The 27,395-nt window shown below is 40.4% G+C and overlaps 1 protein-coding gene across 2 annotated transcripts in view; it reads right to left on the reverse strand.

Annotated features, from left to right (window-relative positions):
* LOC138753853 (stAR-related lipid transfer protein 9-like) overlaps positions 1-27,395 on the reverse strand; it is a 299,188-nt gene that overhangs the window by 133,739 nt on the left and 138,054 nt on the right. For both annotated transcript variants that reach the window (XM_069917341.1, XM_069917340.1), the window contains exons 7-12: positions 21,374-21,486; positions 16,294-16,363; positions 14,724-14,796; positions 8,988-9,055; positions 7,144-7,241; positions 4,590-4,781 (exon numbers count right to left, since the gene is read on the reverse strand). In XM_069917341.1, coding sequence (XP_069773442.1) covers positions 4,590-4,781; positions 7,144-7,241; positions 8,988-9,055; positions 14,724-14,796; positions 16,294-16,363; positions 21,374-21,486 — 614 coding nt within the window. The remainder of the gene's footprint in view (positions 1-4,589; positions 4,782-7,143; positions 7,242-8,987; positions 9,056-14,723; positions 14,797-16,293; positions 16,364-21,373; positions 21,487-27,395) is intronic.

Consider the following 27,395-nt stretch of genomic DNA (forward strand, 5'->3'; position numbering starts at 1 on the left):
TAAGGCCTTCTTCTTTCTTCTCCGGTGATTTTCCTTTTTTTTCCGTTGTTCTTACTTTCTCTTTTTTTGGGTGCCATTTCCTGGCTCTTCTCTGTAATTTTATCTTCTATTTCCTGAGTTTTATGTTTGTTGAGCTCTGTATTTTCCAAGCATTTTTTTTCTTTTTTCTGGAGCGGGCTGGTTCTACCCGACCAGCCATTACTCCATCACGTGACTCCCCAAATTAAATGCGTCTCTTGAAGGAAGGTCAGATCTACCCCATTTTTTTTAATGTGTGCCAAGACCCTTTTCTGCTTCACTGACATTAAAAGTAGCAAACTTTACATTCTTAGCCATTACCTCCAGGTTCCTCCCCTAAATGCTTCCCTGTAACCACCCCACCCCCCGCAACCCCAATCTCTTACAATCTGTCCTTTGCTTTGCTCCATCTGAGCCGTGACAAGCCCTGAAAAAGAAAGAGAAACACCACACACCCATTCGCTGACAACACTTCACTAATAAAGGACAAGGACAGTAACAAGAACAATCTTCCATCTGCCACCTCCGCACCCCCCCCCCCCCACAATAGGTTGTACAGTTTGCACCTTTCATCTCCTCCCTCCAACTCACACAATCCCAAGCAAAAAAAAATTAGTTATAACGTTTACTTCCATTTGTCTTCTTTTCATTTAAACACCCAAGTATCTTACAATTCAGTGAGTCCATATAATTCCGTGGATTAGTTGCCTTTTCGGTTTAGGCTCTTTTTACCCACAAGTGTGGGTAAACCCTCTGCCATTTGCCACACTCTCTCTGGATCTGTAATGAATTTCCTCTCCCAACCGGCAAAACTACTTTCAGAGTGGCCAGGTATCTCAGTCCACCCTCATGGCCCTCCTGCTTAATTGCCCTTTTCAATGGCTCCAGTGCCTTCCTCGTCTTTAAGAGTGGTGTACTGATATTGGGGTAGAAAAAAATCTTGTTCCCGTCTATCTCCATGGGACCCCCTCTCTGTTTCATCCCAATTACTACTACCCTCAGTATCTCTTCCCTATCCTGGTATCGTAATAATTTTACCAAGACAGAGTGAGGTCTCTGTTCAGGAGGAGGGACCTGTGGGTCCTTTCAACCACCACCCTCTCCCCCAGTGTGCCTCTGCACAGCACCGTGGGGATCCATGTTTGAAAAAAGCTTGTGAAGTTCTAACCCTCAGCCCCCTCCTTCAACCCCACTATTCTGATGTTGTTTCTCTGCTGGAAATTTCCAGGGAATTTAGCTTTCGTCATATCTGATCCCTTTCCTTCATTAAAGAGTCAATTTTCCTCCCCAACCTATTAATGGTGTCCTCTGTTATCCCCACTGTCTTCTCCACTTGAAAGCCTTCCCATTAATCCTGTGAGGGCCCCCTGTAACCTCAGCCCTTGTATCCATGTCCAAGGATAGCCTGCTCTCCATGAGAGTAAATGCCTGCATATCACCACGCTCCTCGCAGACTCCCCTCTCCAGGGTCATTGCTACCCAGGGCACCCCCACAGCCCCAAACCTCCTCACTGTCATTGCTGCTACAGTCTTCTCCAGAAGATTCAGTGCTGGACTCTCCACTGCAGCTCCTGACGTTGCTTGAAGCTATCTCATCCATCCTGTGGCCGGATCTGATGCCAGAACTCCTCCACGTCAGGCCCGACGCCTCCCAACTCGCCACTCCCCTTGGCTTGGGGTCCGAACTGCCATCGTGACCCAGATAAGTGCATTTTCCCTCAGGGTTGGGATCGTTAGCGGCACACCCCCGACCATTTTACTTGCTGACTCGCGCCCTTATCCACGGCGCACCGCTCGTTCGTCCTGCGGTCTCCATACCCACTGGGATTGCCACTCAGATCCCACGCACCAGGACTCATGCGAGCGCTGTTCTTCTCATGGTTGGGTTTGGCATCAGCTTCCCCCATCTCTTTACACTCCAAACCACACCCCCCTCTACACGGCATTCCAATCCCCTGACCCATGGTTTTCACATCTGCCAGGACTGCCGATCCACTGCCACATTCCATTGGGCCACTTGCTCAGATGCCCGCACTGTTGGGGGGGGGGGGGGGGGCAGATAAATACTGGACCTCTTTCTCCCTCTACCAATCAATCCAGGGCTATTGACAGCAGTCTGACAGCGTGAGGGGGGACGGACTTTATTTTCCCAGGAGGGGATCCTCCTGTTCAACAGAGCGTCAATTAGAAGGGGACGGGCTCTTTCAGCAGGCCTCGACGTGGCTCCACCATTTTCTTTGCCATGAGGCGCCTTCACACCAGGTCCTGGCTTCAAAGGCTCTTCTCTCCCATTTTTTTGACATGGACTTTCCTTTTTATGTCATATTTATATTCTGCATGAGTTCCCACATCTTCTAATGGCATTCAGGCGATTCTTCAGAAGTTTTCTTTTGCTAATTTTCATCCTGGCTTGGGAGCTCCGTGATTCCACCTTCTACTTCCATCACATCACGTGACCTCCCCAATATAATATCTTATTTAACTCTAAAATTAACCCCAACTATGCTCAAATGTATATTTGTGTGTATGGATTATCCAGATGATTACAGTTTAGGCACAATTCTAAGAAGTCAAAATCAAAGTTCAGTCTTAGAAGTTTTGTGTTGAAACTCAGAACTTTTAAAACTGTTGTTCAGAAGTAATTATATAGTTGACACACCAAGTCATCAGACTTCTTAAAACTCACAAATTCTTTTTGAGTGGCTTTCAGAGAAATGTTTCTTCATATGAATGATTTTTTTAACAACTTCTCCCTTTCTTGCATAGGGGTTACAATGCTTATGACCTCCACAATGCTTTCACAGACCCTGGCAAGGGTTTTAGATGAAATAACTACCAAAATGGCCATGATTCAAATGCAAGAATGATCTTGATTCTTTACCCAGATATGGGTCAATCACAAGTGATCATTACAATAGCCACATCAAATCACCGTTTCCTTCTGTCCAGCTCACAGAATGTCACTGCATTTCTGTCCAGATGATTTTCTGATGAACTAAAAATGTTGCTTTCTGAAGTGTCTTAAAATCACATGACTTACTTGAACAATACTGCTTTAGTTTAATTTTTTTCCCCAAAAGTAAATGGCCTCCTGTTTGACCAGATGTTGTTCTGTTTTAACAGGTGTCCTTCTTAGCAAACATTCATTGTTTCAGGGTTTCAATGGAAAACAATAACACTGGTTTATGACCCTGAACGTAGGTGCCTTTGCATCTGGGTTTCAAAATGTTTGTGTCTTTCCCGTTTCTAAACCCCCCCCCCAGGAACTCTCTAAAATATAATATATAAATACATTTAAAAAAAAAACACAAAGTGGTACAATGAGATCTGCTGGGAAGATCCCTGAGGGAGGGACAGATGGGACCTGATGGACCCAGAGGGGAGAGGGGAGGAGGAGAATCTGGGGAAATGTGGGTAGAAGAGGAACCAGAGAGGGAGAAGGATGAGAAAGGATGGGGATAGAGAGGGATATGAAAATGAGAGGATAGGAAAGAATGGCAGGGGCTGGGCAGAATATGACGATATGAGAGGGATATGAAAATGAGAGGATAGGAAAAAATGGCAGGTGCTGGGCAGAATATGACGTGTTGTTCCCCTAGTTTACGGAACTAGTCTGTTAACATACCTGTGTGGCTGCAGCATGCAAGAACTTCATTGCATACTTAAGTATATGATAATAAACTCACATTGGCACTCAACAGTTAAAAAATAAATTGTGAAATTGAACAACAGTACATTACAGAAATGAACCAACCTCACTTTTAAAAATGTTTAGTATTCCCACAGCTAAAATACAGAACAGTGAATTCAGTGATGTAGAACACAATCCCACAATAAAAAGTTTGAGAATTTAGATGCAACTATGACATCATTAGAGTAATCCAGAATTACCTGCTTCCACTTTACCTGCAACGCCTCTTAAATAGTACCTCATAGCAAAGCCAGGATTTGATCTGACTTTGGTTTGGATCCAAGGTAGATTGGGATGGGTAGACAGCAAGAATTAAATGGCTAAAAGAAATGTTAAAAATGGAACAACTTCTCTGAACATTCAGATGCATTAAACAGTGCGCAATACAACATTGGAGAATGGGATAGCTCCAGGATCCAACGTAGACCCAATAGGCCAAATGGCCTCTGAGTCAGCAGAAATAGGGCCTCCAGACCAGTAACCATCATCAAGCCCCCATTTTTACACCAATCCTACTTCAACTCATTTTATTCTCCACCATCTCCTATATTGTAAGGAAACTGGAAATATGAAAGGTACTAAAGACAGGCAAAAAGGAGAATTTGATTAGTGAGGAAATGCATGCATTATCAATCTACAATCTTGGGGAATGTAAACAGGATGACAATTATTTATATCCCTTCAATATGATATTGGAAATGCCCTCTTGGGCCTTTCAATGTAGAGGTGTAGCTCCAAAACGAAAACCTTATAAGTGTTCACCAAAAGATGTACAAATAAAAAGATTTTACAATTACAGTCCTCAAAGTGTGTACTTAATTAAAACTTGCAAGTCACAAGAAAAAAAATAATCATTTTTAGCAAAGAGCACAATACTCACTGGCAATCATGATGGTTTTAGAGTTCCCTCCAAGGCTGTCCTTCAGAAGCCACGTGAGGACTGAATCACGGTAAGGAACATAACACTGGCGTCTGCTATTTCCTGAAGATGCGCTGGAATGGCTTCCACTATCTCCTTCACTCATTACACTATTTATACTCTGAGAGCTGCTGGATATTTGGGAATTTTGTGCTGTACAATTCAAAAATGTAAATCACAATGTTATTTTTCCTCATTCAAGAAAGAATGCGTCACATCAGAATATTCTGCACCACTTTGATGCCTCACATCACAGATTACTTTTGGAATCCTGTGCCCTTTAACAAAAAAAAACTGATATCTACAGTGCTTTTCACCATCACAGTCTTCTGGCAAAAAGCTCTCCTGAGTGCATTCATCTGGAAACTCAGCAGTCAAATTGCTCACAAGCAACAGTGCAATATGAACATCTGATCTGGAACTGAGGAAGGGTGATGGGCAACTGGCACAGATGAGGAGCTGATGTCAGTTTAATTTAAATAAGCAAGAATGCCAAAGCTGGAAAACTGGAGCAGCACATAAATGCTGGAGGAATTCAGCAGATCAGGCAGCATCCATGGAAAGCAATGCACAGTCATGTTTCAGGCCAAACCCCTTCATCAGGAATGCTGGGATCTATGTTGCTTCTAATCTTTATAAATGACTTTGATGAGAATATAGGGGGCACAATTAGTAAGCTTGCAGACCACATGAAAATTGAGAGTCATTCATAACAAAGAAGATTGTCTAAAGACTTGCCAGGGTATAGATCAGCTGGAAAGTTTGGTGGAATGGTAGCAGATGGAAAGTGTGAGGTAGAGAGTAAATGGCAGGGACCTTCGAACATTGCAAATCCATAATTCCTTGAAAGAGAGGGGAGTGAAAAAGGCATTTGGTTTGCTTGCCTTCACAGGCTGAGGAATTGTGTATACAAGTTGCGGCATTATGTAGTAGTTGTACAAAACACTATCTTGGATTCAAACCAATGTCAGAAAATTGTGTACAGAAGAAATTCACCAGCACATTGCCTGGAATGGAGAGCAAAGGGGTCTAACCTGACTGCCTTCTTGTTTTAGAGGGGAGAAATTTTGTCTCTTGAATTTCTGTCCTCCACTTTTACTTTTCTATTTTCTAACTTCTGCTTCTGTTTACATTTTACTTCCCTCTATCTTTCCACACAGAGACTCATCCCCTTGTATATTAGTATAAGCCCTCTCCACCAGTACTAACAAACTTGTTTATTTGGTCTTGACCCTTTAAGAGGCATAACTAATAAATGTACATTGTAACTCCCTGTGAAACTCCATATTCATGACTCTCCTTTCACTGGATTTTAAATTGTTACTTCCACTTCAAATATCTTTCACTTTTTTAAAACGTGTAAAGTTCAACTGTATTAAACATCATAAAGTTTCTTTTTGTACTGGTATTTAGCAGGAAAGAGATAGCAATCCTGTCTCTCAAGAGTGATTACAACTCACATGCAGACTTAAAATATACTGTAACTTTGATTTTCTGATCAAGAAAGTAGACACTCCTGATTCTGATGATCACTTGCTCTCTCACCGACTACACTTTCAACCACTGTCCTCTGAAATCGACTTCCAAAATGGTTTTACCTCGCTCAAAGTTCTTCAAACTCTACCTTCTATTTGTTCATCACAAATTCCTTCTTTTCCTCTTTGGAGTTACAGCACCCTGCAAAGTTTGATGTTTGACTGCAGGAGGGATAACATGGAGCACAACATCTAGGCTGACACTCCCAGTGCCACAAAGGCGAAAGTGCCCTGTCAGAGACACTATATTTTGGATGATTGTTGAAGCAGTTCCATCCAGTTGATGCAAAAAGCCCAATGGCATGATTCAAAAAAGAGTTTTCTGCCAATTATTCCTCGGCCAACATTTGAAAACAAACTAACTGGACGTACTTCATTGCTATCTTGTGTTAACTTCTGTATTTCCTGTATTATCAGGTACATGAGGGATCTGTAAATATTTTGCAAAAACTAGGATTGTTCTCTTATGGAGGGACAGATAAAAGATATGGTGAACAAAGTCTATAAAACTAACCCAAATGCTGGTGGAAAATAACAATTTAAGATCATTTGCAAAGATCTAGAAAGGAAACTAAGAGACCATTTTCTTTGCAGAGCGGGAAGTTTACATCTAAATGCAGCACATGATAAGACACTGGAACCAGATTCCACAGGAAATTTTTAATGGCAGAATAATATACTATTGAAGAGTCAGAAGGGTGTTGAAGATGGGGTGTGAGACTGCATTGAATATCTATTTCAAGAGATCTTAATTCTGTGCCTTGCTCTTAGGTTCTAGGAATACTTCATTGAACATAAATTGTTTTGATGTGTGAAATTATGAACAGAGCTATGGAAAATATGTGTTTGTATCATTCTTTACATTATCTCCTATTTCATTTTTAAAATACATGCTAAAATCCTTAATGTCAATATCAAGATATTCTTCTTTCAAAAGGCACCGTAGTTCAAATACCTGAAGGTTTGTTCCAACATCTTACCTAAAGTGGAGATGACTATTCCCAGAGTAACCAGTGACTTGTTAATGTTTGATCCTTCTGTGATTCTGTCCTTAGAGTAATTTGGATCTGCTCTTTCACTGAAAGAGAGTAAACAAATTGGAGAAATAAGCAGATTCCTTTGATTTACCTTTGACCAATTCCTCAGTACATTTTCAAGTTGTACCTATACCACCAGAGGGCACAATTACATAATTCATTAAGATTTTCATGACTACATATTTGTTCATTAGAACATTCAACTAAGGAATGATTGTTCCAATTTTGCAGTTTATGAGAATTATCCATCTTCAACACCCCTCTGTCTTGATGGAATTTATCATTTCAAAATAACTTTAGAAATTCTTCAATTTCCCACTTTTTCATTCACCTTTTCTAGGTCCAAGTCTATGTATTGTGGAGATGCTTCATCAAGGGCATTGTTGCTTTTGAAGTAGTCATGGTTATCGGGACTACTGTCAGAGTGATTGAGCGATCAAAAACAAAAATATGTTGGGTTAGTTTGGGAAAGGGTAACCAGGATTGCAACTAGAAATAAGTTGTTCCATGTGTCAGAAACTAATATTTGCCTATGTTGCCATACATCATTGGTCAATGATCAGAGACAGGAACATCTCAGTTCTCATGCAAGCCCAACTGATCACACATCAGAGAAGGAGAAAATTGATTTTAAATTATAACCAAAGCTCTAAATTCCTATGCCACAGGTGCTCTGTGATTAGTAAGGGATTACTTAATGGTACTCGAGATGGCAGAGGCCGACAGCATCGAATCCACGCTGCTGAAGATCCAGCTGCTCTGGGTAGGTCACATCTCCAGAATGGAGGACCATCGCCTTCCCAAGATCATGTTATATGGCGAGCTATCCACTGGCCACCGAGACAGAGGTGCACCAAAGAAGAAGTACAAGGACTGCCTAAAGAAATCTCTTGGTGCCTGACACATTGACCACCGCCAGTGGGCTGATCTCGCCTCCAACCGTGCATCTTGGCGCCTCACAGTTCGGCGGGCAGCAACCTCCTTTGAAGAAGACCGCAGAGCCCACCTCACTGACAAAAGACAAAGGAGGAAAAACCCAGCACCCAACCCCAATCAACCAATTTTCCCTTGCAACCGCTGCAACCATGTCTGCCTGTCCCGCATCGGACTTGTCAGCCACAAACGAGCCTGCAGCTGACGTGGACATTACCCCTCCATTAATCTTCGTCTGCGAAACCAAGCCAAAGAAAGATTTAATGGTATGTGAGTGGAAAGGGAAGGTTGAGAATCACTGCTCTAGACCCAATTGTTACCGAAATATTTTGCTTGAGAAAAATTGTCATTGGTCCATATCCTTTGGAGTTATGAAACTATGCACAAAACGAGTCAATTAGGTATGATTAAAACAGTGGTCTTCAAACTTTTTCATTCCACTCACATAACACTTTAAATAATCCCTTACTAATCAAAGAGTACCTTTGGCAAAGGGATTGCTTCAAGTGGAATGTGAGTGGAAAGAAAAAGTTTGAAAACCACTGCTCTAAACAATGGCTGCAAGAATTGTTTTTTTTTTCTGTTAACTTTGGAGTCAAATGAAATGTTACTTATTTTAATCTTTATCTATGCCCTTCCGAGGCTTAATCGCATCCAAACTTGGAGAAGGAGGTACAGACATGGGTTAAGCAGCTTTATTTCTGCACATGCACTCTTCTTTTTGACCTATCTCACTTTTTTCTTTTTAAACTTCATGTTCATACTTTAATTGCTATATTTACTTTCCCATGAACTATAACATTGGCACATGAACATTTTAGTGAAATCTCCTGAAATAGCTTCCAAGAACTCACCTCCCTGCCAAGTCAACGAGGTTGATTTTGCTAACTATTTCTGATGGAAGGTTATTCTCCAGTATTGCCTAAAGAACAAAAAGGAAAATAATGATTTAATATTCAGCATTTAAGGCAGGTATTTCAGTTTGCAACTTCTCTCTTTAATTTTCTTTTACCTTAGTCAAATTGCCATAAGTTCAGCCAAAAGAAATTGCACAAAGAAATTCATATGAAATACACGCTTGAACCTGTTCATTATTATTCTTTGCAATGTACATTGGTTCACCAACGTTAGATCCCATCTACTCACGCGCAGCCATTACATCCGTTAACTTGCAAGGAGCAGCACACATTTTTGACATGGGAGTAAGAGTGCTGAATCAGTGGGGAATCACAGTAGAGCGATCCCAAAAAAAGCACTAAATTAGTGGGCCTGCAGGAGCAAAGGCCTGAGGGAGAGCACAGGAGTGTGATCCACAAAATGGAATTAAACCCCCAAACGAGCCATACAGAGAAGGAAGGGAGCAGTATAAATACTGGGACTGCCGGGGGGGGGGGGGGGGGAGGTTCCCAGGTCCTGTGAGGGAAGACCCCGATGTAGCCCTCCAGAGACGGAGGTGTACTGGAAAAGGTCCAGGATAACCGGAGGCAGAGGCAGGGCGGCAAGAGCCCAAGAAGCGTAGCGCTTCGTTAGTGCCAAAAGTCCAATGGGCCTGCTGGGGTACAGTGTCCCCATTGAGGTGCAGCAAGGCCGATCTACCTCTGTTGGGGGTGGGATCAGGCAGCAGTGGTGTACCTTCATTGAAGGTGGGGCCCGAGGCTGGCTGCACTAACCTAGCTTCATTGAAGTTGGGGTCTGAAAACAATAGCAGCGATGCTGATCTACCTCTGCTGGGGGTGGGATCAGGCGACAGAGATCTACCTTTGCAGAAGACAGAGTCCAAGTCTGGCTGCATTGACCTGACTTCGTGGAAGCCAGGGCCTCAAAAAGCTAGTAGTGATACCATTATGCAGCTGCATGAGATGATTGGACCTCAGTATATTGGAGTGGCAGCGAGGGGAGTACCCCGCACAAGAGCAGGTAGGATCTGAGCCAAACCGGTACGGTGGATCGACCATATCTCACGAGCTTACGCGAGGATCGAGCTCAGAAAGGTGGACCTAGAGATCAGGTCAGATGCCAGTGGTAAGGTCTCTACTGGGGGCAGATAGACGGACATAGAGCTCAGAAAGGCCTCTAAATCAGGCATTAATTATTTGGAAATGCTAGCGGGGTTTCTAGCACTAGAGTCTTTCTGTGCGAGGAAAGTTGACATTCATGTACTGCCGAGGTTAGATAACACTTCAGCTGTGGCCTACCTCAATAATATGGGAGGTCTTAAATCTTCCTGTAACAAGTTATCCATTGAGACTTGGTGCTGGTGTATTCAGAGGAGCATTTGGGTTACTGCTGCCTACCTGCCGGTTAGGATCAATGTACAAGAGGACCTGATGTCCAGGAAATTCAATGATAGCACTGAGTGGACTCTGGGTAAGAATTAATTTAATAGCTAGTAGACACCTTTGGCATACTGGAGATCAATTTGTTTGCATCAAGGATTAATCCCCAGGTTCCGAGGTTCGTGTCCTGGCTGCTGGATTCCCAAGCAGAGGCCATTGACGCCTTTACCCAAGACCGGTCAAAATTTAACATTTATCTGTATCCCTTGGTGGCGAGGTGCCTGAATAAGATACAGGAAGACAGTGCCTCGGGATTGCTGGTAGTGGCTAATTAACCTTCCCAATATTGGTTCCCCATACTCCTTTGGCTTATGGTGGGGACTCCATCTGCTCTCCATTAGAAGAGGTCTGCTAATCCAACTGGTGTCAAAGATATCTCATCCACTGGCTCACTTAAGTCTGTTAGGTTGCAGGATTGGAGAGCGAGGATCGACATAAACACTCTGCAGCCTAGAACTGAACATCCTGCGGGCATCTTGGAGAAAGTCTACTCAGAAACTGTATGCCTCCTATGTGGGGAAATGGAAAAAGTACTGCGCACAAATCGGACTGAATGAATAGTTAGCCTCTATCGGAGGCATACTGAGTTTTCTATCTGATATGTTCTATGTGCAGGGGGCCAGCTACAGCACAGTGAATACAGCAAAGAGTGCATTGGCTGTTTTCCTGACATTCCAGGTCTCTGAGCATGAGATGATGAACCACCCCCGATCAAAAGATTCACTTGTGTCCTCTGGTACCCCGATATAAGGATATTTTGGACGTAAAGATCGTTTTGGATTATCTAAGACTAACGTCACCAACTTCCAGTTTGGATTTAGCCTGACCCATAAGCTGATAATGCTGATGTCCTTGACATCAGCCCAGAGGGTACAAACTATGTCTCACATTCATATAGACTATACCCCCCCCCCCCCCCCCCAAGACGTTGGTCAGATGGCTGCGGGAGGTCATGAGAGTGGCTGGAGTGGATATTTCTTAGCTTGGGTCCCAATCAACTAGAGCAGCAGCTACCTCAGAAGCCCAAAGAGCCGAGGTCCCTATATGGGAGATCCTTCACCAGGCGGGATAGAGCAATCAGAGAACCTTTAATAGGTTCTACAATAAACCTTTAAACTCAAAGGGGCTGAGTTTCATGGCTTCCATCCTACACATGGCGGATTTAACAAGACCATGGGAAGGAGACCCATTGAACTGATTATGGTCTGTCTGATTACCTGAAGGGGATAAGCCACTGAGCTACAAACTCTCACGTTGGCGACCAGCGTACATTGTGAAGATTAATGAGGAAATAAACAAGTACTAACCTGTGTGAAGTTTGATGGTTATTATTTGAGCAATGGGAATTGGTGAGTCTCCCTTCCCCTCTTTTTTCTTGTTTATTGATAAAGATGTTTTGGTTCTAATAAATATGTTCAGTCACAGGTTCGTGTTATGGTTGGTTTGTTTAATTTAGAGCATTCAAATTCAGTGGCTTCTCCCTTCTGGACTGTAAAGGAATGGCTGCACATGCGCGGATGGGATCTCATGTTGACTCACCAATTCCCTTTGCTCAAATAATAATCATCAAACTTCGCACAGGTGCTCATTTAACTCCTCATTTTAATAGATTGTGGTTTGACTGTAACTTAATTACTCATCCTTATTCTATATCTGTTGACATTCTAACTGAAGAAAACTGCATTGTTAAAAACTCAAATTGTCCTAGAAAGGTTCAGATTTACCACCCTATTATGCAAAATACTGTTTTTTAATTTATTTCCTGAAGAAGGGTCCTCTAATTTTTAAGGCATTCTCTTTCCTGGATAATTACTTAATAAATAATTTAATAATTTCAAACATTTTCATTTTTTGAAAAGTGAATTTAACTGAAAAATTGTTGATAAATTACACTTACCAGACCATTCACTTTACTTTTAACAGAAAAGTTAAACAATTCATAGGACTTCAACACTTCAACAAGCCAATCAAGCTTGGTTTATGCCATTTGAGACTCCCCCATCTACCTTCACCAATCAGTGTGACCTGATTTTCCCTATTTCCTCATTCACTGTGTTACGGGCCCAGAACACGCCAAAATCCAGCCGCAATGGAAATTCACCAAGACAAATGGTTACCTAAACAAAAGTTACTTTTAATTTTCTTTAAACATAAAACAGGATCAAACTCTAACTTATTACTATTATCTTAACTTACCGGCTTCTAATTCTAAGCGCACGTGTAGGTAATGTGTATAAGTTCAGAAAAGTTCTTCGATTCACAATCTCACTTCTCACTCCTCCAAGATCACCAATATCAGACAATTCTTATACTCTGCACAGAATTTAACATTTATGAATTTTCACCAAGCTCTGGTGCTTAAATGGTTACCACTCAGGAAGGTTCTTGTTGGTTTCAGAGAGATCTGTTGCTAATTGGACACACACAAACCGATTTTCTCCGATTAGCCACTTCAATTTCTTGCCGAAGAAACCCATCAGGGTTTTGCAAATGATAACCTCTTCTTCTGTAGGTCACCACAGAGTTCCTTTTGTTTTCCTTATTTCAGGTGAATCACTCTCGCCAGCCATTTCCTCTTGTATGGACAAGGGTTTTTAACATGCTGAACTCAGAATTCACCACTCATCTTCAAAATGGGGTTTCAACAAGCTGCCAGCTGGCCATGACTGCAGAAATCAGTTTTCTATCTCTCGTTTAGAGAAAGCCTGCTTGTCTCCTCTTCTTCTCTGCTTGTAAAACCACATGATCTTCTTAGAACAGTAAACTGCAACCAGAAGATTCTAGCACCAGACCCAAACTTCTGAATCCATTCATTCGTTGCTTTCAAAATAATAATCTATTACTTCACAGCATGTCCAATTAATACCTACTTGTGAAGTCGCTATAGGCATTCTTCAAAGTTTTTGCAAAGGCACTTGGAGCCTTGAGGAAAGTTCTGGCATTTTAAATGAGATCGGTTTTGTATTTGTTTGTGACCTACACTACCCCCACAATCTATCTCCTTCAAAAACGTATCTACATACAACATAAAATATGATATAATCCATCACAACAGACCCAACCTCCTCTTACATAATCCACTCCTTCTGGTAATGAGTTCCACAATCCCACCATTCTTTAAGGAGGAACTTTCTTCTGAATTCTCACTTGGTTCCTCAGTTGATTCTGTAGAATGATGGTCCCACACTTTGAAACATCTTCTCTATCTACTTTATCAAAACTTTTTAATATTTTAAAAACTTCCCAGCTTCTTTTTCTCCATGGAGATATCAACATGATTCATATTTTACCAATGTCTGCACTCTTGCATTTCTGGTGCCAACTTGTAAATATTTTCTTCCACTAATTTCTAAGAATACAGTTCAAACAGATGTATGTAATACTCCTGGTGTTGCCTAATACAATTCATTGTGAGTTTAGCACAATTTTCCTGTTCCTCAAATCCATCCTTCTGGAAATAAAATTATGATGCAGATAAATTAGGCTATATGTGTATTCTCTTGCTTTGAGAGTATTAATGATAATCTAATTGGGAAAATTGAGAAGAATTATTGTAACATGGCTAAGTTACTGAACAAGCAGCCATACCCTTAAGCCACTAAGGCAAATGGGGAATTTAAACGCAACTAATGAAAAAATAGCTGGAATTAAAGCAAAACAGTTAGCCTCAGAAATAGTAATCATGAATTGCCAAATTGTTAGTTCTCTGAAACCAATCCTCACCCTTGTTGGTCCCCATTCCAGATCAATAAGTTACAACATTAAAATTAGATATTAACTGGGAGTGATGTGAAGAACTGTTCCCTCATAAGGAGTACTAGAAATCCAAAATCCTATCTACTCATAAAAGACTGTTGAAGTTACGTTAACTAAAAATTCCAAATATTCTGAAAGCACACTGGACAACAGTATTTTAAAATAATGTAGCAAAAGCAGGTGCATGAAATTAAATTGTAGATTGGTCATGATCTTGTCAAATGACAAGGTTCGAAAATGGCCCATCTCTGTACTCTTCCTCATCTCATGGCTATCAAATAAAACTTATCACCAAATTTGGATCAAATAATGAATAATTGTTATATGGAAATGCTCATTTTACAAGAGTTTTGAGTACACAAACACAATTCATCAACCCAAAATGGTACAGCAATATTGCAGAAATGACACTTTGCTCCTCAACCTGTTTGTTGTGGAGAGAATGATAATGTGATGATTGAAGTAATTCGACAGAAACACATTTAATATTTTGCTAACCTGGGTATAATGGATGGTAAAGATGGCATGTGACCGACTGCTGGCATCATGGACGTGAGTAGCAGCAGTGATTCTAAAACAAGCACACAATAAATGGATGGAAAGGAATCAAATTTAATTTAAAATGAAAGCAGCATCATACGACATTTTAAACAACCTATCTGATTTTTAAAATTTCAAAGACCATTTCACAAATTGTGATCATTCAGGTGGCTAACTGAGCTAAGTGGTGTTGTTTCCATGCATCTGCTGCCCTTCTTGGTGTTTGAGGTTGTGGGTTTGAGAGGTGGTGTTCAAGCAGCTTGGATGAGTATGTAACTGCAGTGAATTTTATAGACAGCACATATGTAGAGGGAATGAATGCTTACGGTCATTGATGGGCTGCAAATCGAGCTGGCTGTTTTGTCCTAAACAGTGGCAAGCTTTTTGAATTGTTGACACTGCATTCATGAGGCAAGTGAGGATATTTCATCAAAAGTCTGATGCACTTGGAGATGGTGGAACTCCGTAATGATAATGCCATTGAACATGGTTAGTCAATTAGTCTTTTTCTTGTTGAAAATGGACATTACTTGGCATTTTACTGATACAACAGTTACCTGCCACTTATCAGCCCATGCCCAAATGTTGTCTAGGTCATGCAGCATGCTTACACGGGCTATTTATCATGCAAATTGAAGTACCCATTCTGTAATCAAACATCCACACTTCTGACTTTATGATGGAAAGTCATTGATGAAGCTGAGGATAAAAGGGATGTAGATGAACTGACCTCAAACATCAACAGTCTTCCTTTGTGCACAGTATGCCTCCAACCACTGCAGTGTTTTCCTTTTGTTGCCTACAGGCTTCTGATCTATCAGGACACTTTTACTCAAACACTACCCTTGATGTCATGAGCAATTGCTCATTCCTGCTGGAATTCATCTCTTAAAGGGGATATCCTGAAGTAGCAAAATGCATTGCTTAAATTTAAATCTTTCTCCTTTTCTCAAGAATTAATTTTTCTTTCCCCGCCCACACCCCCCCCCCCCAACTCATCCACATTTGCGCTCAAGACCACACAAAGCACTGAGTTGTCATCCATCCTCAAAATATAATCCTCTGATTCTATTGAGATGAACCAACACTTCGTCTTTCAAAGAACGCAGAAGTGGAATGAACAGGGTGAGCGAGCGATATAACCATAGAACCATTTACGGAGCGGAAACAGGCCATGTTGGCCTTTCGAGTCCGCACCGGTTCACTGATTTTGTGCGCCCTTTTCAGGCATTGGTGATTTTAAGTGTAGTGTATCTTTGAGAATTTTAACATCTATCCATAGGTATGTTTTATTATGTTGGATGAATGGGGATTTTACATCAATAATTACCAGAGAATAGTCAGATACCTTTCAAACCACAAACCCAAACAGCTTTGATCCATTTCGTTCTTACCCCTGTTATTAAATCCAAGCAAATTTCCTATCAATTAAATACAAACCATTACATACTGCAGTTTCAACAACAGCACTAGAACAAAGTGATTATTTATAATATATTTATAATAATACATCAGTAAAAATGAATACCTATTTGCAATCCCTTCCTCCAAAAGCTGCACGAGTTGCTTGTAGTCTGAAACCAAGTGCTGAGACAATCCTGTGGAAATACACCAACATTACCATGCATAATTAATTTAAAAACATTAGAACAATATAAATATTAAATCATAGCTGAACGCTAAACTTTTGGATTTGTAGTTTTCAATCCATAGATGCTCTACAATGCATTATCATATCCTTGGTGACAGGAATAATCTCCCCCCTCCCTCACCCATGCGCTAATATTTTCCAGCTAGCGATCTTACATGTACACCAACTCTTTGGGTCCTCTTGTTTCATTTTAGCACTGTTTGGTGTACTTAAATCGGTTGATTTACCCAGAAAATGGAACAAGAAACAAAAAACATAATATCACGATAACACTGGGGGACATAATAACACCAGCAGTATAAACAAAACCATGATATAAGCAGACACACTATGTTGAGCAACACACAAATGTTCTAGAGGAACTCAGCAAGTCATGCAGCATTCATGGAAACCAATAGGCAGTTAATGTTACAGTAGGCCAAAACTACGGCAAGCACCCCAACAACCGCATCCCTCCCCCCAAATCCATGGATGATGCGTGACTTGCTGAGATCATCCAGCAATTTTGTGTATCGCTCTAGTTCGCCAGTGTCTATTTCATTAAATAGACACTGTGCTTGCATCGTGATGTCAGATTTCAAAGGAACAAGATGTGTTTAATTATAAAATGCTATTTCAAAGTAATTCTGAAACAATAGACTACCTTCTCAAACTTAAACTGCTCAGATAATTTTGGAATTATACCTGTAAAATATCTTAAATATCAAAATCTATTAAAAATGCATCAGCTTAATATTTGGCAACAACCTTTTTCTCCAAAGTTTTAATAAGCCATTTCCTGCTGTCAATCAGATGAGTTAATATTTATGCACAGCTGTGAGAGTGGTCTCTTCCAGAAATCAGACTCTGCTGAGAATGGTTGGCAGGATAACAAAGTCTGTGCAATTGCATCAGCTTGTCAAGTCAAAGAAAAGAACATATTGCCAAAAATAATGGAATTTAAAATCAAGGTGGTGGAGATGGAATGTTATAAAAGAATAGGAACATTAACATTTGATTTCAATATTAATTTTGATAAATAGTTGTATAAGAGCATTCCACTGCAAGTTTCCATGGCAGGCTCACTATTTAAGATTAAGAGGATACTGCTTATTGTAGGTTGAGAAATATGCTGGCTCAGCACAGTTTTTCTAAGGGGTAGGGTTGTGCTACAAAAGGTGCACTTCTCGATATCTAATCTTCACAACACCACAACATGTCAGCAGACCCACAACTCGTACCAGCTGCCTGCCTGGGATACCCAGCTTGGGTTTGTTTAGTTAATGCTCTCAGCTCCTTGCACAGTCTCAACACGCAGCGGGAATATGGCCTCGATGCTGGTTGGTTGCCAAAACATTTGAAATCAATTCCCTTAAAGGACTGCAGCTGGTTCTTAGAGGAGATTTTTTTAATGCTGCACTGGCTCCAATGGTTCAAAAGCTGGCCTTATGGAAATCATCAGCTTAGATATTAAGGAGGTACTGTATTTCCAAAGAATTAAAAGATTACCTCATAGCACAAAGTTGATCTACTTGAAGTCAAGATCATAAACTGCCCAATAGCCAGGAATTTAATGTTACGTCCCCAAATAAAGCATGGATACTGTTATATACCATGAGACATTCTTATAGAATTGACTTGTTTTTAATAAACAGAACACAAAAGTCTGTGATTGTAGTCAAAACACAGAAATGCTGGAGGAACTCAGCCAGTTTCGCAGCGTCCATAGGACATATTACCTCTAGGTGTGAGTGCAAAAAGTCAAGCATCTGAATTAACAGCGGGGGTAAGAATGGGAGGGGAAGTAGTGCAGACCAACAGACTAAAGATTATGAGGACTGCTCTATAAACTGTTCAACTTAATGGATATATCTCAACTCATGCCTCATAGGACAAGTCGTTACATTTGGCCAAAAGCAGTGAAATTTCAAATTAGTGAATCATTAAAAATCATGGAATATTAATATTTGTTGGATAGTTTTTGATAAGGTACAAGAAACTATAAACAGCAAAAATGTAAATAATATCAAATCATCAACAATTCAAAAGATAAATCATGTCTGAAATATTCACATTATCACTAATGAACCTGAGCATAACCAAATAGAAAAGATAGTTATGCACAAGTAACATTTGGAATTGCTGTTCCCAAAATCAAAACACCATGGAAAAAGTTAAAGAAAATTCATGAAGGGCTGCTCTGTGTCTTTCTGCACACAAAGCTGAAATGAATCCAACAGGACACATGGGGTTCCCAATAGGAGGGAATGAGAAGTACATTTGTAGAAAGCAGCGAATGATACACTGTGATAAAAAAAAAACCATAGGCCAAGTTTGCCTGCATGGTGACTTCACCATTTTAATCTTCTACATCAAATCACAACTTTTTTTTTGTCTCCAGGAAAAGAGTTCCAGCTTCAAGAGACTCTTGTTTAACTCATGCGACATCTCTGAACTTATCTTAGTGAATCTCTTTTCACGTCAAACAGACCCTTGACATCAATAATGCTGGGTAAATGAAGCAACTATATTCAACAATACTCAATAATAGATTTAACATTCACTTCTTGGTTTTTGTTCTCTAGATCCCTCTGGCCATAATTATGTCCCCCACTGGGTTAGAACCTGGAAGGAAATGCCAACCAGACTGTACCACTGGCCAATCAGCTATCTCTTTTACCAAAAGCCACGCTCTGGTGACCCGCAACCAACCAATCAGGTGCACACCCACCCACAAGCCTGACTGGGCATTGCCACTGGCTAGCCCCAGTCATTGGCCCCTGCTCTGCAGAACAGGAAATTCAAGTGTCATCATTGACCCCAGCTCAGCACCGGGGCATATTTAAGTTTGAGCAGGCTTTTTCTTGCTCGCTTCCTCTCCTCCACGTGGTGATCCTTCTATTCCCTGCCCAGATCGTGGTAGCTACAGTAGACTCCGTCCGTGAGGTTCACTGTGCTCCCTAAGGTTAGCCATGGTATCTCGGTGTACAAAGATACCGGAGCAGAGCCACAGTTTTCCGTATTCCCCAGAGTGGAAGACTGCAAAATCCCCGTGGGAAGCATATTCCCTCAGGGAATCATCCTCTCTTGCATCCTGAGCCCCTTCTTTCCTCGGCAGGTCCCACAGTTTGGGTGCAAGTTTGCGCGAGTGCTTGCATGAGGGTGAGTAGCGGGTAAGTTGTTACACTGTTCTGTAGGTTGATTTAATAAAGATCATTGGTTATTGTGATCCAAGTCTTGGAGCTTATTTTCTGCTGCACCCCACAACCCCTTCAATACAATACACAGACCATGTGCATCTGCCAGTATTTCTCCACTTTATTGCCAGCAATTTTGACATTCCTGCACATATGCAAGTAAAGATGGAATTTATATAAACGACAACTGTTCAGAGGAGATATCCCATTACACTCTGATGTTGGATTATGAAGAACAGTGGAGTTGTGTACTGTTGCCTCATTTAACCAGCATATAAATTGATGTTAGACCTGGTGCAATAAAAGAACTCCATTAATCTGAATGAAGGAAAATAACTCCGAAGGGCTGCTTAATTACATTCCTTAATTGATTTTGCTTTACTGCATGCATTTTTGGTATTTAATGCTTTAAGTATATATAAATATTTTAATTTAAAAGTCTTTTAATAGTTTTCACAGTTTTATTATTTTCTCTATGCCTTTGAAGGTTTCTTAAAGTCAAAGTTCTTTGTATCTGCTTTGCAACTCAGACTTGTGCAGTAAAATCACATAGAAATGCTGGAGGAATTCAACTGGTCAAGGCCTCAGGGCCTAAACATCAGCAATATATAAACACTGAAAAACCGGCAGAGCTCCTCCAAACTTTTGTGTTTCACTCAACTGTGCAGACCCATCACATCGTGGAAGTGATCAAAAGATAGCCCTGATAAAAATGGAGGACACCCCCCCCCCTCACCCACAAGATCCTTTTGAGAGATCCCCAACAGACAAGTACTGACTTTGTATTTCGTAGTAGCATGGACAGCTGGCCACTACTAACAAATAACAGATGTAAACATATGACTCTTTCCAAAGTGTCTTATGTAATGCTTTATTGTCTTGGTTTCTCTGAAGGCATTGCCATTTCTCTTAACAATAAACAATTCTTCCTACCTTTTTCCTATTGACAGATTTTGCAGACACATACCACAATGCATCCAGGATTACACTGAAGAAACAACAGCCAGTTTATTCCCGACAATTTGACCTTTAAGAGCGGTTATAATTGTATCTTCTGGTTGCACAACCAATTTGAAATTAATTGTTTATTGTCACAATACCAAAATACAATGAAAAATATATTGTTTCATGTGCTATCCAGGCAGTCAATCTATACATTTTACAGCAGGTAATGCAAGAATAAAAACAAAGGTGTAAGGGATAGTGTTAAAATGAAAGAGCAGGGTGCAGAGTAACAGAAGACTATACAACAACATAATGTTAAGGAGAAAGTATTAAAGTTTATGAATATAACAAGGTCAATTCAAGAGCCTGATAATTGCAGGAATAAACTGTCCTTGAATCTGTCAGTGGTCCTTTTTAAACTTGTGTATCTTCTGCCTGAATTTGAAGGGTGGGGTGGGAAATAAAAAGTATGAGTCCAGGGCAGGATGTGTCCTTTAACATGCTAACCACTAACTAAATCTCTTTACAACATTAAACCTTATAGTTTAATCACCATTAGATTTTCATGTAGTCTTAACAAATAAAAACAATCCAAATCTTTTTAGATGAAGTATTTTATCTCTGATACCATTCCAATGTACTTTGGAATCTGGAATGCCTTCTGGACTCTTGTAAGAATGACAACTTCTTCAGTATATGGGAACCAAGACACAATACTCTAGCTGAGGATAGTCAGTTAATGGTGCAGATTTGGTACAACAACAAAGATGGAAACAGGAAGAGTTATCACAAGGTGCCAAAGTCAAAAGCAAATTGAATAAACTGTGTGAAATTACCTTGTACATAGGGACCTTTCTCTGGGTGTTCACGCACACGAAGGGTATAAGGTTTGCTTCCTTCACAGCGTTTCAGAAGATCACGAACACGCTCATTGTAAATTTCCAGAAAGCTGCCAAAAGAGCATTTTGATGAAGGCCAGTGAATAAACAACAGATTTATAGAGACATTGAATCTGAAATACAATTAGAACTGCATTGCATGTTCTTACTGTGTGAAATCCACTTTTAGACTGATTTATCAACTTCAATCTTGTCTACATTGTAAAATAACACAGAAGTAGAGGGGTGGGTTAATAAGTTTGCACATGACATGATTGGAAGTGTTGTGGATAGAGAAGAAGGTTGTTGTAGGTTACAACAGGATATTGCCAGGATATAGAATTGGACAGAGACAATAAAGTACAGAAGTAGGCTATTCAGCCTGTTGTGGTGTAGTATTTGCAGATGTTTTTGGGAGATAAATTGGTAAAATTAGAGTAGGTTACGTACATACACACATTTTAAAACAGGTCTTATTTGAAATACTGAAGAATTCATATTCAGTGACTTTACAGAAACTACAGAGAATGTTATGCTTTTTACAAGTAGGAGTTAATTAAAATGATATCACAAAATGAATGGACTGGAGACAGGTTGTCTGTGTTGAACAATTTTACAAGACTTCTGACCTTTCTGCAAAGTGCTCACTTAAAGGTTACTTCTGGGTTCTTGTTTACCTAAAAACAACAGATGGGAGCAGGAGACTAATTCCTATTGTTTGCTGGAGAAGGAGGGGGTTTTTGAAAGTGAGAGAAAGAGAAGGACATGTGGCTGGCAGTTGGAATCTGAGATAGAGAGAGACAGTTAAAACTGAAACAAGCAGGAGAATCTGGTTGGAACTGAAACAGAAACTCCAGAGAGACGGATGGCTGGAAGTGCTATCTGTTTGATGGGTCTCTTGGAATAAGTGGAACAGAAAGGAACTCTGTTGTAGCCTGAAAGAAAAAGGTTACCATCTGGAAGTTTCATCAGTAAGACATTGATGTGACCAATGGTGGTACCTCAGTTGTGGAAATCCTGGAACAACAAATCTCTTTCTGCAAACCTACAAAGAACTTTCCCGAGTGGGAAATATTTATCTTTTGAGCATCAAAGCCTAGTGAACTATATACATGTTAAATTCTGAGCACAGTATAAGAATTGCCTGCAACCAGTGAACTTGGAAGAATGAGACGCGAGATTGAACTGTGAACCAAAGAACTTTTCTTAAATCTACACACACATTACATATATGTGCACTTAGAATTAGAATTGGGTTAAGTTGGGTTAGTTATATTAATAGAGATAAATTAAAATTTGATTCTATTTTCATGTTTAAAGATAATTAAAATCTACAGACACAGAAGAAGAGGAGGAAGAAGTCCTAGAATTTCAAAGGAAAGAAGAAGGTAAAATAGAAGGACAAAATTTAGATAAAGCCTTTTTTGAAGAACAAATTAGGTCATTAAAAGAATGGCTATCATTAGAATTTAGTTCAATCAAAAGAGAAATGAAAAGAGCTGAAGACAGAATGCAAAGCTTAGAGTTGGTCATGACTGGAATAGGGAAAAGAGTAGAAAATGCAGAGGAATGAGAAGCTGCTGTAGAAATGGAGATAAATGATTTAAGAGGGAAGTTGGAAGAGAGCGAAAAAAAATTAAAGAGACAAGATTTATTGTCACAAAAAATTGACGTATTGGAAAACTACAGTAGGCGAAACAACATAAAAATAGTGGGCCTGAAAGAAGGCAAAGAAGGGTCAGATATGAAGGAATTTATAAAAGGATAGATCCCAAAGATGCTGGGAATGACAGGCTCAAAGGAAGAAATAGAAATCAAAAGAGTGCATAGAGCGCTAGTACCGAAACCACCATCACATCAAAAACCGAGAGCCATAATCGGTAAAATTTCTAAGACATACGACAAGAGAAAATATACTGGAGAAAGAAGGTGAGAGAAGACAATAAGCCGTTGGAATATAAGAGACAAATTTTTTTTTTTTTTACCTGGACATAAGCTTCGAACTTTTAAAGAAGAGGAAGGAATTCAACACGGCAAAAACAATCTTATGGAAGAAAGACTATAACTTTATAACCATATAACCACTTACAGCACAGAACAGGCCAGTTCGGCCCTACTAGTCCATGCCGTAGCAAATCCCCACCCTCCTAGTCCCACTGACAAGCACCCGGTCCATACCCCTCTAGTCCCCTCCTATCCATGTAACGATCCAGTCTTTCCTTAAATGTAACCAATGATCCCGCCTCGATCACGTCTGCCGGAAGCTCATTCCACATCCCTACCACCCTCTGCGTAAAGAAATTTCCCCTCATGTTCCCCTTATAATTTTCCCCCTTCAATCTTAAACCATGTCCTCTAGTTTGAATCTCCCCCTTTCTTAATTGAAAAAGCCTATCCACATTTACTCTGTCCCTTTTAAAATCTTAAACACCTCTATCAAGTCCCCTCTCAATCTTCTACGCTCCAGAGAAAAAAGCCCCAGTCTGCACAACCTTTCCCTGTAACTCAGACCCTGAAATCCTGTCAACATTCTCGTGAACCTTCTCTGCACTCTCTCTATTTTGTTTATATCTTTCCTATAATTTGGTGTCCAAAACTGTACACAGTACTCCAAATTTGGCCTCACCAATGCCTTGTACAATTTCATCATAACCTCCCTACTCTTGAATTCAATACTCCGATTTATGAAGGCCAACATTCCAAATGCCTTCTTCACACCATCTACCAGAGTATCAGCCTTGAGGGTACTATTTACCATAACTCCTAAATCCCTTTGTTGCTCTGCACTCCTCAATTGTCTACCATTCAATGTATATGACCTATTTAAATTTGGCTTTCCAAAATGCAGCACCTCACATTTATCTGTATTAAATTCCATCAGCCATTTCTCAGCCCACACCTCCAGCCTTCCTAAATCACCTTTTAATCTACGGTAATCTACCTCACTGTCCACAACACCACCAATCTTTGTGTCACCCGCAAACTTGCTTATCCAATTTTCTACCCCTACATCCAGATCGTTAATATATATAACAAATAATAGTGGACCCAGGACCGAACCCTGAGGAACTCCACTAGTCACCGGCCTCCAATTGGACAAACAATTTTCTACCACTACTCTCTGACACCTTCCATCCAACCACTGCTGAATCCATTTCACTACCTCCTTATTATTACCTAATGCCTCCACCTTTTTTCCTAACCTCCTGTGGGGAACTTTGTCAAAAGCTTTACTAAAGTCCAAATAGACAACATCCACAGCTTTCCCTTCATCAACCTTTTTTGAAATCCCCTCGAAGAACTCAATCAGGTTTGTCAAGCATGATCTACCCCTGACAAAACCATGCTGATTACTCCCTATCAATCCTTGTACCTCCAAAAATTTATAAATAGCATCCCTCAGAACACTTTCCATCAACTTGCCCACCACAGACGTCAGACTTACAGGCCTATAATTCCCAGGTTTGCATTTGGACCTTTTCTTAAACAGAGGAACCACATGCGCCACCCTCCAATCCTTTGGTACCACCCCCGTGGCCAGTGACATCCTAAATATCTCTGTTAATGGCCCCACTAACTGTCCACTAGCCTCCCTGAGTGTCCTAGGGAATATTTTGTCCGGTCTGGGAGATTTATCCACTTTATCTTTTTTAACACAGCCATCACTACCTCCTCGGTTATCCTTATATGCTTCATGACCTCCCCACTATTTTTTTTTACTTCAACTGGTTCAACATTTGTTTCCCGAGTGAATACTGAGGCAAAGAAATCATTTAAAATTTCCCCCATTTCCTCAGACTTCTCACTCAGCCTACCCTCACTATCTACAAGGGGTCCAATTTTATCTCTCACTAATCTTTTACTTTTAATGTACTTATAGAAACCCTTTGGATTTATTTCTACTCTGTCAGCCAAAGCCTCTTCATGCCTTTTTTTCGCCTTTCTAATTTCTTTCTTAAGACTCCTTCTACACTCCTTGTAGTCCTCCTTCAACTTCTCAGCTCCCTGCTCTTTATACCTCTTGTACACCTCCCTTTTTCTCCTAACCAAATTTCCAATATTCCTCGAAAACCAAGCCTCCCTATGACTTCCAACCTTTCCTTTGATCCAGACTGGGACATAACTACTCTGTACCCTCAAAATTTATTTTTTGAATATCCTCCATTTTTCATTAACATCCTTACCTGAAAATATCCTGTCCCACTCAATACTCCCCAAATCCCTTCTTATTCCTACGAAATTTGCTCTTTTCCAATCCAGAACCTCAACTTTAGGCCTCTACTTGCTCTTCCTTAAAACTACCCTAAAACTAACAGAATTATGGTCACTAGACCCAATTGGTTCTCCAACATTAATGTCCGCTACCTGACCTAGCTCATTCCCTAACAGGAGATCCAGTATTACACCATCCCGAGTCGGTTCTTCTACTAACTGATTTAGAAAACAATATTAAGAGATCCAAAGTATTCATTCCTGGGGAACGGAATAGACTGTTCTTGGACCCAAAGAAAGCCCAAGAATTAGCTGAACATTTGCAGGACAGGAGAAGAGAGTAGGAGTGATACGAAGGATGACTGGCAAGAAAATATACAAAAATATGTAATAAATATAAAGTAAAGACAATGTATATATAAAGATGGATAAGAGAAGGGGAAGAAGGGGAAAAAAGAGAGAGAGCTTTGTTATATGTAGAGGAAATTAGTGTTCTCGGGGGGGGGCTGGGGGGGAGAATAAGGGTCACTGCGAAATTGGTTGATGCTTGTGATTAAGTTCGCAAACTGAATGAAAAGGGGAGTTGTGGTTGCCCTCAAGGGACAAGGGGCAACCGGGAGGAGTCACGTGATGGAGTAGTGGCCGGTAGGGGAACTCCAGCCCTCTCCAGAAAAGTTAAAAAAAGATAGAGAAAAAACAAAGGCACAAACATAAAAACCATAACAAAGTGAAAGTAAAAGTGTGGAGAAAATGGCAGCGAAGAAAGAAAAACCAAAAACAACGGGAAGAAAGGAAGGAAAGACGTCGGAAGAAGAAGGTGAAGGCCTTACCTGTACGAGGAGGCCTGCCGTGGAGAGAGAAGCCCGCTCCCTGAGGTCAGTAGAAGCCCCGAACTCGGGACTACAAAAATGGCTCACAGAGGCAAACAAAAGTGCGCAACCGTGCATGCGCGAATCCTCGCGCATGCGCGATACGCAAGGCAAAAATAACACTGACGGGAGGGGGGACCAGCTGAGGAGTACATCTCCACAGCTGAAACAGGCAACTACAACACAACAGCAAGAGGAATACATAGAAAATAATGAGAACATGAAGGAAGAGAATAAAAATAAGAAATCAAAGAAACAACAGATGACCAACCCAGAGGAAGAAGCCCAACACCAAGATACTTCTAATAAGAATAAGAAGACCAAAAATACCCAACAAAATAAAACAAACAACCCAACAAGAAAACCAGAAGAGACAGAGGTAAAGGACACAGATCCTGGAGTGGACTCAGAAGAAGAGGAGGAAGAACACAGAGAAATGGAAGATGAAGGGAAGGGCAAGTACATGGATATATATTTTTTTAAATAATATATGGAAACAGTAAAAGAATGGCAGTCACAAGAATTCAGTGAAATAAAAAGAAGAATAAAAAGTACAGAAGAAAAAGTGAATAGATTAGAGATGATCATGACAGATATAGGAAAAAGAGTAGACAAGGTGGAAGAACGAGAAACAGCCATAGAAATGGAAGTAGATGACTTAAAAAATAAATTAGAAGAATCTGATAAAAAAGTTAAAGAAACACAGGAGCTGTTAGCTCTGAAGATAGATATAATGGAAAATTATAATAGAAGAAACAATATAAAGATAGTGGGCCTTAAAGAAGATGAAGAAGGCAAAAATATGGAAGAATTTATAAAAGAATGGATCCCAAGGTCCTAGGAAGATCAGAATTACAGGAAGAAATGGAAATAGAAAGGGCACACAGAACATTAGTCCC

Source organism: Narcine bancroftii, chromosome 2, assembly GCF_036971445.1.
Source record: "Narcine bancroftii isolate sNarBan1 chromosome 2, sNarBan1.hap1, whole genome shotgun sequence".
Lineage (NCBI taxonomy): Eukaryota > Metazoa > Chordata > Chondrichthyes > Torpediniformes > Narcinidae > Narcine > Narcine bancroftii.